Genomic DNA, 12,081 nt, shown 5'->3' on the forward strand with positions numbered 1-12,081 from the left:
TGCTTGATGCTGCGATAAACTGAACGCATCATAGTTAGCTACCTCGGTACAATGTATGTCTGCCTCTGACACGGTCACAAAAGAAAAAACATTATGTGAGTTGTGTTTTATTCTAAGAGAATTGCTATGTGTGCAGGGATTATCCAGCCTGGCGCCGGCTAGTTCTAGTTTGAATGACTTCTTACCCGGACGCTCCACGCTTCTTTGGTTGGCTTTTCTCTTTGTTGTTAGCCCAGCTCGGCATCCCCGATTCTGCTTCCGCTCACACCGCCTATGTCGTCTCCATTGGCGGTCACCGCTAGCACTTGACTCCGCTGCTACAAAGGCCGCTCGATGTAGCCCACGAAGTATTCCCATGCTAGCGAGGAGGTCCACCGTACATGCATCTTTCAGTCTATAACGACCCGATCCAGCCACATCCAGAATTGTCTGTCGGTCGTATGTGATCACAGAGTGTTCACGCTTTGAGCCAGCCATGAAATTGACAGAAATGACGGGTGTTTTTTGCCAAATCGCTCTACACTCCCAAGAGCGTTAGCATAGCCGCAGCATCGCCATCGTCATGCGCCGCCATTTTTTGGTGGGTCCAGGAGGGGGGCGGTGATGTCCTTAAGGTGGGGCAGGACCAAGCGCTCAAAGGACTTCATGACCACAGACGTCAGCGTGACCGGCCTGTAGTCATTTAGTCCTGTGATCCGTGCTTTCTTGGGGACAGGGACAATGGTAGAGGTATTAAAGCAGGACGGCACGCGGCATAGCTCCAGAGAGGTGTTAAAAATGTCAGTGAAGACAGGAGCCAGCTGATCCACACAGTGTCTGATTGTGGAGGGGGAGACACCATCCGGCTATTCAGCTTCAAGAACTGCCGGCGTACATCCTATTCTCGGATGGAGAGGGCCTTTACAGTCCTATGATGTTCTTGGAGTCCTGTGATGTCCTTGGAGTCCTTTGAGTCCTTTAACTCCTTTAATGTAGTGCTGGCATTGGTGGGGGGAGCAGGGCTTTGATGAGCTGAAGGCCGTTCATGACGACAGTAATGTGTGTTGAGGCCCTGAATGAATGGGGGGTTTTGGGCTTATAGTTCGTAAGGGCCCTTAGCCCTCTCCAAACGTCCGCAGAATCATTGGAGCGGAACTGTTCCTGTAGACGGTTAGAGTACACAGATTTAACTTTCTCCACTTCCCTGTTGAAGTGGTACTTCGCTTCTCTGTAGGTACTCCGGTCCCCGCTTCTCCACGCAGCCTCCTTCTTCTTGCGCAGTTGTCGGAGCTTGGGTGTGAACCAGGGCTTGTCGTTGTTATAACAAGCCCTGGTGCGTGTTGGAATGATGCGCGCCTCATTGAACTGTATGTATGAGGTCACAGTGTCCGTATACTCGTCCAGATTGTCCGTGGCCGCTCCAATTGCCTCCCAGTCTGTCGTCTCCCAACAAGCACGCAACTCGTCCACAGACTCGGCAGTGAAACACTTAATGGTCCTCATAACAGGTTTAGCCAGTTTCAGTCTCTGTCTGTATGAAGGGATTAAGTGCACCATCACGTGATCTGATAGACCAAGAGCAGCGCGCGGGACTGCATGAAAAGCCTTTCTCAATGTAGTGTAGCAGTGATCCAAAGTGTTCTCCTCTCTGGTCGGGCATTTAATAAACTGTCTATACTTGGGTAATTCCTGGCTCAAATTTCCCTTGTTAAAGTCACCAAGCACGATAACAAGAGAGTCGGGAAAAGACCGTTCCACATGTAAGATTTGTCCTGCAAGCGCGCGCTGAGCGTCACGCACGTCCGCGCCGGGTGGGATGTAAACAGCCACCAAAATGAATGAAATGATCTCACGCAGTGAGTAAAAAGGCTTACAGTGGATGCAGATATATTCCGAGCTGGGATTGTGTTGAGTTAAGGTCGCTTTTTTTCTTTTATTGGACTGAATAAAGACATGCACCTGTGGATAGGTTGATAGGCAACACACATTACTGTCGTCATGAACGGCCTTCAGCTCATCAAAGCCATGCTCCCCCCACCATCACCCTCCCCACCAATGCCAGCACATCATTAAAGGAGTTAAAGGACTCAAAGGACTCCAATGACATCACAGGACTCCAAAAACATCATAAGACTGTAAAGACCCTCTCCATTAAAGAAGAAGATGTACGCCGGCAGTTCTTGAAGCTGAATACGCGGAAGGCCCCCGGGCCGGATGGTGTCTCCCCCTCCACTCTCAGACACTGTGCGGACCAGCTGGCTCCTGTCTTCACTGACATTTTTAACACCTCTCTGGAGCTATGCCGCGTGCCGTCCTGCTTTAAGACCTCTACCATTGTCCCTGTCCCCAAGAAAGCACGGATCACAGGACTAAATGACTACAGGCCGGTCGCGCTGACGTCTGTGGTCATGAAGTCCTTTGAGCGCTTGGTCCTGCCCACCTCAAGGACATCACCGCCCCCCTCCTGGACCCACTGCAGTTCGCCTACAGAGCCAACAGGTCTGTGGATGATGCAGTGAACCTGGCCCTCCACTTCATCCTGGAGCATCTGGACTCCCCAGGAACCTACGCTAGGATCCTGTTTGTGGACTTCAGCTCTGCCTTCAACACCATCCTCCCTGGACTGCTACGAGACAAGCTCTACCAGCTCAGCGTGCCCGACGCCCTCTGCAGTTGGATTAATGACTTCCTGACAGACCGAAGACAGCACGTACGGCTGGGGAAGATTGTCTCGGACAGTCGAACCACAAACACTGGTACTCCTCAGGGCTGTGTACTCTCCCCCTGGCTCTTCTCCCTGTATACAAACTGCTGCACCTCCAGTCACCAATCCGTAAAACTGCTCAAGTTTGCGGATGACACCACCCTCATCGGGCTCATCTCGAATGGCGATGAGTCCGCCTACAGGAGAGAGGTGGACCGGCTGACGTCCTGGTGCAGCCTCAACAACCTGGAGCTGAACGCCCAGAAAACAGTGGAGATGATCATGGACTTCAGGAAAGTCACAGCCCCACCATCCCCCCTCACCCTGATTGACTCTCCCACCCCCGTCCCCATTGTGGACTCCTTCCGTTTCTTGGGCACCACCATCACCCAAGACCTCAAGTGGGAGCAGACCATCAGCTCCCTCATCAAGAAGGCCCAGCAGAGGATGTACTTCCTGCGGCAGCTGAGGAAAATTAAGGTGCCGACCGAGATGCTGGTGCAGTTTTACTCAGCCATCATAGAGTCCATCCTGACCTCCTCCATCACAGTGTGGTTCCCCGGCGCCACAGTCCAGGATAAGCATAGACTGCAGCGCATCGTACGTGCTGCTGAGAAGGTGGTTGGCTGCAAGCTCCCATCCCTCCAGGACTTGTTCTCCTCCAGGACCAGGAGGCGTGTGGGTCGGATCACAGCTGACTCTTCTCACCCTGGACACACACTATTCTCCCCTCTCCCCTCAGGCAGGAGACTACGCTCCATCCAGACCCACACCTCCCGCCACCTGAACAGTTTTTCCCCTCGGCCATCAGGCAAATGAACAATAACTCCTAACAGTAGCTTTTTGAATTCCTTGAATCCCTTCTAAGTCTATCTGATAGCTCAGTCACAGCTCTTTTTATACCAAATATGTGTTATAAGTGTTTTATGTCGCACGTTTGCACCAAGAAAAATTCCTAGTTTGTGAACCCGTTCTCAAACAATGGCAATAAAACTATTCTGATTCTGAAATTGGCCCTAGTGTGTGAATGTGAGTGTGAATGTTGTCTGTCTATCTGTGTTGGCCCTGCGATGAGGGTGTACCCCGCCTTCCGCCCGAGTGCAGCTGAGATGGGCTCCAGCACCCCCCGCGACCCTGAAGGGGACAAGCGGTAGAAGATGGATGGATGGATGGATGGATTGAATCAGTGGCGTGCGGTGAGGTTAATGTCTGGTGAGGCACTGCATCATCACAGTCAGATTTACAAACCTATGAACCCTAAATAGTATCTCATTCACCATGTGATTGGCAGCAGTTAACGGGTTATGTTTAAAAGCTCATACCAGCATTCTTTACACAACTGTAGCACACAAAAAAGCACATTTAATAAAAAAACCCATTATTATGGTCTTACCTTTCTTGCTGGACATCCACACAGCCAGCCTTTGCGTGTGTACCACGCCGTTTGAAAAGAACGGGTCTTCTGTCCCGAAGTCAAAAGCCAACCTTTTAGCTCCGGCGTTGGTCTACCTTTAATTATTACCTCCTGCTTCGATTGAAAGTCCAGTTTAGAAAACTGTTTTATTTTACATATGTAATCCTCCATGTTTTTAATAAAAGTCCAGGCGAGAGGAAATAAACAACTAATTGACTTGCAAACTTTTTTTTTCTTTTTTTTTTTTTTCTTCTGCGGCCGAGGAATGATCTCTGGGATCACTACCGCCCTCTACCACCAGGAGGCCGGATTACTGCGAGCCTCAACCAGTACGTCTTTTGCAGCAGATTTATGAATGCTCAGCACAAGAAATACGTTACACACATACAGTTGACAAAATACACTGTACATTATATACCTCAGCTAACTAAACTATGCCGGATCTGTTGTGTAGGAGTAGATGTTACAATCCCCTAATGCATACTTGAGACACCTATGCGACTTTGTGGGATGGTCAAGTGAGTGAAGGCATCCTCTGGGTTATCAAGTGGGCGCCCCCCATCCTCAGTGTTTCGCTGATAGGCCCACGACACCTCCAGAGGGTTCAGCAGTGAGTCCCAGCGTCCCAGGATCACTCCCTAGATGCCATCACTCACTTGAAAGCCCAGGTGGAGTCCCTTCGCTTGACCCACAGCCACTGACTCCCCTTTTCAGCGGCTTTTGAGAGGTCTTTCACTGCCTGCCGGTGGGCCTTCCCTCGCACTCCCATTTCCCTGAGGAGCCTGGATGTTGAGGTGGCCACGAATCCTCTGCAGCCTACTTCCACTGGGCGTACCCTCGCTTTCCAGCCTTGTTGTTGCGCATTGGCTGCAAGCTCAGTGTACCTCAACTTCTTGCGCTCGTAGGCCTCCTCCATTGCACTCTCCCAGGGCACCGTGAGCTCTATGATGTACACGAGCCTGAGCGAAGCTGACCACAGAACAAGATCTGGCCGCAGGTTGGTGGACGCAATCTCAACTGGGAAGCAGAGTCTCTGGCCCAGGTCTGCCAGCAGTCTCCAGTCCCGTGCCCCGCCTAGCTGTCCAGTGTCTGGTCTTGTGGGGGTGAGGTTGGCTTGACCCTCGCCCTCCCGGACAAATGTTGTTGCTTGCCAACGGGATGACGAAGGAGGAAGGGCATTGACACTTGTCCGTCGACTTTCCAGCACTGCTGCAAGACACTTTAGCACCTGGTTGTGCCGCCACGTGTAACAGCCTTGGGTGAGGCTGGTCTTGCAGCCCGCCAGGATGTGCTTCAGTGTTGCTGGACTCGGACACAGAGGGCATGTGGGGTCTTCACCATACCACTGGCTGAGGTTTTTTGGAGAAGGCAGGACATCGTAGGCAGCCCTGATGGTAAAGCTTGCCCTGAATGCCTCCATCTCCCACAGCTCTTTCCAGGAGATCTTCCTCTTCTCTACTCCTTCCCTTGTCATCCACTGCCCTTGTTTTGCCTGCGCCACAGCTTGTGCACACCTTCTTGCTTCCTCTTCCCGACGTATCTCCTGGACCACCAGCTTGCGTCTCTGAGATGGAGTGGCCTTGCTCCAGGCTGGTGTACTGGCCCCAAGGCCAAGACCACTCCTCCCCTGCAGTACTCGGCCCACAATGTCTCTGTGCCTGAGTGCTGCTTTAGCCTGCTCAGTTGCAGCCAGTGGGGTCCACTTCCTCCCAGTAGCCAGAATGGGGGCAGCTTGGGCTACAAATGGATCACTCGAATCCAGTAGCATAATCTCCAGTCTGACTTTGGCGCACTTGAACCCCTCTGAGAGACTGGAAATGGGCAGTTCTAATATTCCTTTGCCGTAGAGTCCAATACTGCTGAGGCACCTGGGAAGGCCAAGCCACTTCCTTGCATATGAGCTAACCAGTCTCTCCAGCTTTTCCACCTTAGAGAGCGGGACTTCATAGAGGGTTAGTGGCCACAATAGGCGTGGAAGTAGTCCATACTGCATGCACCAGAGCTTCAGCTTGCCAGGAAGCAGGGTTCTGTCGATGTTCTCCAGGCCGCTGGCTACCTCCTTCCATAGTTTAGTTAGCTGATATAATTCATATAGCAATACAGTCTCACTGCACAGCAGCTCAGCAGTTAGCCGAGTCATTGTGCACAATCCATGTTGAGGCACAAATCAGTGACGTGCCTCAACTGGCTGCTGATCACCGCACAGTCTCTTCTCAGTATTTGAACGGCAAATGTGAAAATAAAAATAAAAATAATCTAAAACTGGTGAAGTTAAATGGAAAATAACTTTAGTATAATCACTGGATACATATAACAATTTAATTAAAAAAAATTTCTTTTTACATTTTTTTTCTTTCCATGATGGCAGGTGAGGCCCCGCCTCCCCTGCCTCTAGTGACTGCACGCCACTGGATTGAATAATATTCTGTGTGATTTTTGTAAATAAAATAATAGGGAAAAAATTTATATGTATACTAAAATATAAAAAGGGTCCGTAGAACGTGCATATACAGTGATTTTCTGCATCTATTTCCTTTATCATTTCCTAGATGTCATGTTTTATCCTGCTGGTGGTTGCATACTACCTTCCTATCGGGAACCACAAGGCCATCGATGGTCCCCTCCGTCTTGGATCTTTCGTCAACTGCAGAGCCCTCTGCCTGTACTTCTCTGCTGTGGTACACACACCTCATTATCATGTCCATAGATGACTGCTATGTTCCAACACCTTCTATTCTTTTAGATGATGGCTATCTCGTCAGGCTGTAAAAGGCGCCAATGTAGGAAGGAAGCGTGTACCTTAGCCGAATTACATAGCTACATTAGACGGAGGGTTTGCAAGAGAGAAGCAACGTCTGCTGTGGAGAGCAAGGTAAGGAAAGAAAAAAACTGACTCGCATCTTTACCATCTTGCCTATTGTGTTGTGTTTTCAGACGTACTACTTGGAGGAGTGTGAACATTTAGTGGATGAGCTGCTGTTCAAACTCAACAACCTGCACTGCACACTGCCCCCTCCGGTCAATGCGTGTCAGTCAGTCATAAGTGGTGCTTTGAAAAGACAATCTAGTCAAGCCACCAGCACAGGACATACAAAGAAAAGCGGGACAACTACTCAGGATACACATAGGGAGTTGCTGGTTGAAGTTCTGATCCATCAAGAGCCTTTGTAGGCATTTTTTAGTAGGTGTTTGAGCACAAATCAATGGGGCAAAGTGAGATTTCCCTCAGACACGTTGGGGCCTTCCCAACGAAAGCTAAGGACTTTTGCCTATACAATTTGTTTTATTTTGTGTATTACAAAGAACCAGCATCCTCGACAGGAGACATTTGATTTTGGTCTATTTATTTTGTCAGAGTTCTTAGTTTTAAGGACCTTCTGCAATAAAGCTAGTCGATGATCCTCACTACAATAGCACTCGTGTTTTTAAGAATACCCTACAAAAAAGCGAGGTCTTTTTAACTGAACTAGGGGGCCACCAGTTGATCAGCCCCATTGATGAGAAAGAGAGGACCTAAAACGGAAGCCTCAGGAACACCAGTACAACTAAAGAGCACTGACTGCATCTGAAGTAAACAAGGAACAACACCTTTGGCTATAAAGTTAAAGTACCAATGATTGTCACACACACTAGGTGTGGCAAAATGATTCTCTGCATTTGACCCATCACCCTTGATCACCGCCTGGAAGGTGAGGGGAACAGTGGTGGCTGCGCCCAGAAATAATTTTTGGTGATTTAACCCCCAATTCCAAGGGAGGTAATGGGTCCCATTTTTATAGTCTTTGGTATGACTCGGCTGGGGTTTGAACTCACAACCTACCAATCTCAGGGCGGACACTCTAACCACTAGGCCACTGAGTAGGCCTCAATAGGCTATGTTCACACTGCAGCGTAGGATGTCCAATTCCGATTTCTTTGTCAAATCCGATCTTTTTATGTAGTCGTTCACATTACAAAAAAAAAAAATGCAATGTCTAACGTAAACGCAATCTGAGCCGCATGCAGACATACGACGTCATAACGTCACACGTGCTGCAGTGTTTACAAAAGAAAACATGGCTTTGATTCTAGTAGGTCTGCATTAGTGCCAATTTGAAGGATTTCGTGCAATCAAAGTCAACATTTTCCGAACTAAATAATATTGTGTAGAAAATTAAAAAGGAGGAGAATAAGCATTTTGGCTCTTGCAGTATGTGGGACATTTGCTTCAACAACGTCTGCTCCAAAGAGCTTGTGGGCAAGCAGTCGCAGACAGGAGTGGTGGAACGTTGACATAAGTTCTTAAAACACTATTTTTGCCTGTTTTCTGCTCATTTTTAAACTATTTATTTTGCAACTGTCTATTTTGGCGAATAATCGTGACACTTACCATTCTAAATGTTCAGACTGCAGTTGCATCTGATACATATCTGATTAATATCCACATACAAAAAGAGGCCTGGGTTGGATTTGAAAAAAGTGGAATTGCACTGTTCACATTGACATGAAAAAATCAGATACAGGTCACATATGGGCAAAAAAAATCGTAATTGACCTGCAGTGGCCAAGACCTTAGTAACATTAATCACATGATGAAAAAAATGTGTAACTGCCAAAAAGGAGAGGACTTAAAGGGATGCCTTAGTTTTGTAAATCCCAAGTTTGGACCCCGGTGTTCTATTGGCTATCAAGGCTAAAACGTCAAAGCAAAGATCTGCAAAGTTCATCTATACAACAGGAACCCTCTGGTTCAGGGCAAATCACTCTACGGAGACAGCCCTCGCAAAAATGACTAATGATCTATTGCTAACGATGGATTCTGATGCGTCATCTATGTTGCTGCTTCTTGATCTTAGCGCCGCTTTCGATACCGTCGATCATAATATTTTATTAGAGCGTATCAAAACACGTATTGGTATGTCAGACTTAGCCTTGTCTTGGTTTAACTCTTATCTTACTGACAGAATGCAGTTCGTCTCCCATAACAATGTGACCTCGGACTATGTCAAGGTAACGTGCGGAGTTCCCCAGGGTTCGGTTCTTGGCCCTGCACTCTTTAGTATTTACATGCTGCCGCTGGGTGACATCATGCGCAAGTACGGTGTTAGCTTTCACTGTTATGCTGATGACACTCAACTCTACATGCCCCTAAAGCTGACCAACACGCCGGATTGTAGTCAGCTGGAGGCGTGTCTTAATGAAATTAAACAATGGATGTCCGCTAACTTTTTGCAACTCAACGCTAAGAAAACGGAAATGCTGATTATCGGTCCTGCTAGACACCGACATCTATTTAATAATACCACCTTAACATTTGACAACCAAACAATTACACAAGGCGACTCGGTAAAGAATCTGGCTATTATCTTCGACCCAACTCTCTCGTTTGAGTCACACATTAAGAGTGTTACTAAAACGGCCTTCTTTCATCTCCGTAATATCGCTAAAATTCGTTCCATCTTGTCCACTAGCGACGCTGAGATCATTATTCATGCGTTCGTTACGTCTCGTCTCGATTACTGTAACGTATTATTTTCGGGTCTCCCTATGTCTAGCATTAAAAGATTACAGTTGGTACAAAATGCGGCTCCAAGACTTTTGACAAAAACAAGAAAGTTTGATCATTTAATCTTTAATCTTAATATTACGCCTATACTGGCTCACCTGCACTGGCTTCCTGTGCACTTAAGATGCGACTTTAAGGTTTTACTACTTACGTATAAAATACTACACGGTTTAGCTCCAGCCTATCTCGCCGATTGTATTGTACCATATGTCCCGACAAGAAATCTGCGTTCAAAGAACTCCGGCTTATTAGTGATTCCCAGAGCCAAAAAAAAGTCTGCGGGCTATAGAGCGTTTTCTATTCGGGCTCCAGTACTCTGGAATGCCCTCCCGGTAACAGTTAGAGATGCTACCTCAGTAGAAGCATTTAAGTCCCATCTTAAAACTCATTTGTATAATCTAGCCTTTAAATAGACCCCCCTTTTTTTAGACCAGTTGATCTGCCGTTTCTTTTCTTCTCTCCTCTTCTCCCCTGTCCCTTGCGAGGGGGAGTTGCATAGGTCCGGTGGCCATGGATGAAGTGCTGGCTGTCCAGAGTCGGGACCCCCGGTGGACCACTAGCCTGTGCATCGGTTGGGGACATCTCTGCGCTGCTGACCCGTCTCCGCTCGGGATGGTTTCCTGCTGGCCCCACTATGGACTGGACTCTCGCTGATGTGTTGGATCCACTGTGGACTGGACTTTCACAATATTATGTCAGACCCACTCGACATCCATTGCTTTCGGTCTCCCCTAGAGGGGGGTTACCCACATATGCGGTCCTCTCCAAGGTTTCTCATAGTCATTCACCGACGTCCCACTGGGGTGAGTTTTTCCTTGCCCGTATGTGGGCTCTGTACCGAGGATGTCGTTGTGGCTTGTGCAGCCCTTTGAGACACTTGTGATTTAGGGCTATATAAATAAACATTGATTGATTGATGGTGGTTTTGGGAATTTGCTGCAAAAAAGTTTGTCTCACAAGTTTTGAGCTGAACTCGGGGTGGCCGGCTGTCTTTTTTCCCCTGGGCCGGCAGTTGAATACTTTCTACTGAATTTAAACAGAAACATAACTGAAGGTTTGCAAAATATGTTTTTCTTGATTTTTATCACACTGCTGCATCACTGCGTCAAGTAGTGATATGTTAGCAAGTCAGAATTAACCTTTTTGTAATGATATGGTGTGGTTTATTTGTTTTAAAAGGAGCATCACATGGTTTCCATTTTGCACACGTCTAAAAAGGAGCAGAAAGAAGCACATTTTTTTAAAATTCTAACTCCCATGTCTAGTATTTTACACATCATTTGCTTAGGCTTTGTCCTTTGAATGTAGTTAATATCATGTCTATAGAAGGAAAGGAAGGTTTTTGAAAAAATATAAAAAAAACAAATAAGTTAAGAAGTTTGAGCAATGTTAAGGAAAAGGAAGGAATAAATATGTTAAAATATACTCAAAAGTGGAAGTAGAAATTTAATAAGTTAAATAGGAATGCATTTTCGATAACATAGGTGGCGACGGAAATAGAAAGTAAATTTAAAAAAAGTTAATGCTGGTATAACAGATACTTTAGTATCACTTTCATGGTATTTTTGTTTGTTTTTTTGTTTGTCATAAAAAAATACAATCATGTTTGCTTACGGACTGTATCCCTGCAGACTGTATTGATCTATATTGATATATAATGTAGGAACCAGAATATTAATAACAGAAAGAAACAACCCTTTTGTGCGAATGAGTGTGAATGAGTGTAAATGGGGGAGGGATGTTTTTTGGGTTGGTGCACTAATTGTAAGTGTATCTTGTGTTTTTTATGTTGATTTAATATAAAAAAAAATAATTTTTTATTTTTTATTTCATAATTTCTTGTGCGGCCCGGTACCAATCGATCCACGGACCGGTACCGGGCCGTGGCCCGGTGGTTGGGGACCACTGCTGTGAAATACCTCTGGCTCTAATCTGTACTGTTAATGTACTAACTCATGTTCACGTCGTCATCTTTTTGCTTTTTCTATTCACCAATGCACTAATATTTATAGCCTTGCACATAAAAGTAATTTAAGTACGTGTTTGTATTTTTAGATAATCGTTCAGATTTATTGTCTACATTGAACAAGATAGTACAGTTTACCAAGTCGCCTTCTGTGTCAAACATACTTGGCCAATATAGCCGATTTTGATTAAGGAATACATGCAGCTTACTTGATCCCATCAAATTATGTCGTGACTATACACTTTTAACGTCCACAAATACTAAAAAATGCATCTTAATAATAAAAAACAACCTTTGTCTTTGCATAAGTCTTAATAAAGTCACACTTTTCCTTTGCAACACAAGCAGGATCCATGAGGACGCCAAACAAAACCGACCAATCACAAGCTTCTACGTTCCTTCCTCGTTCGCTGAGTGGCGGCTTCCCATTGGACGACAGCCGAGGGCTCAGACCAATCAGAACGTGGCAAGTC

At 46.5% G+C, this 12,081-nt stretch overlaps 1 protein-coding gene across 1 annotated transcript in view; it reads left to right on the forward strand.

The window, feature by feature from the left end:
* Window positions 1–7,553, forward strand: part of LOC133630317 (polycystin-1-like protein 1) — a 46,947-nt gene extending 39,394 nt beyond the window's left edge. Inside the window, exons 46-48 of the mRNA XM_062021880.1 lie at window positions 6,647–6,775; window positions 6,841–6,969; window positions 7,032–7,553. Of these exons, the coding sequence (XP_061877864.1) occupies window positions 6,647–6,775; window positions 6,841–6,969; window positions 7,032–7,268 (495 nt within the window). The 3' untranslated portion in view covers window positions 7,269–7,553. The remainder of the gene's footprint in view (window positions 1–6,646; window positions 6,776–6,840; window positions 6,970–7,031) is intronic.
* Window positions 7,554–12,081: the final 4,528 nt, after the last annotated feature.

The sequence above is a fragment of the Entelurus aequoreus genome, linkage group LG15, assembly GCF_033978785.1.
Source record: "Entelurus aequoreus isolate RoL-2023_Sb linkage group LG15, RoL_Eaeq_v1.1, whole genome shotgun sequence".
Taxonomy (NCBI): domain Eukaryota; kingdom Metazoa; phylum Chordata; class Actinopteri; order Syngnathiformes; family Syngnathidae; genus Entelurus; species Entelurus aequoreus.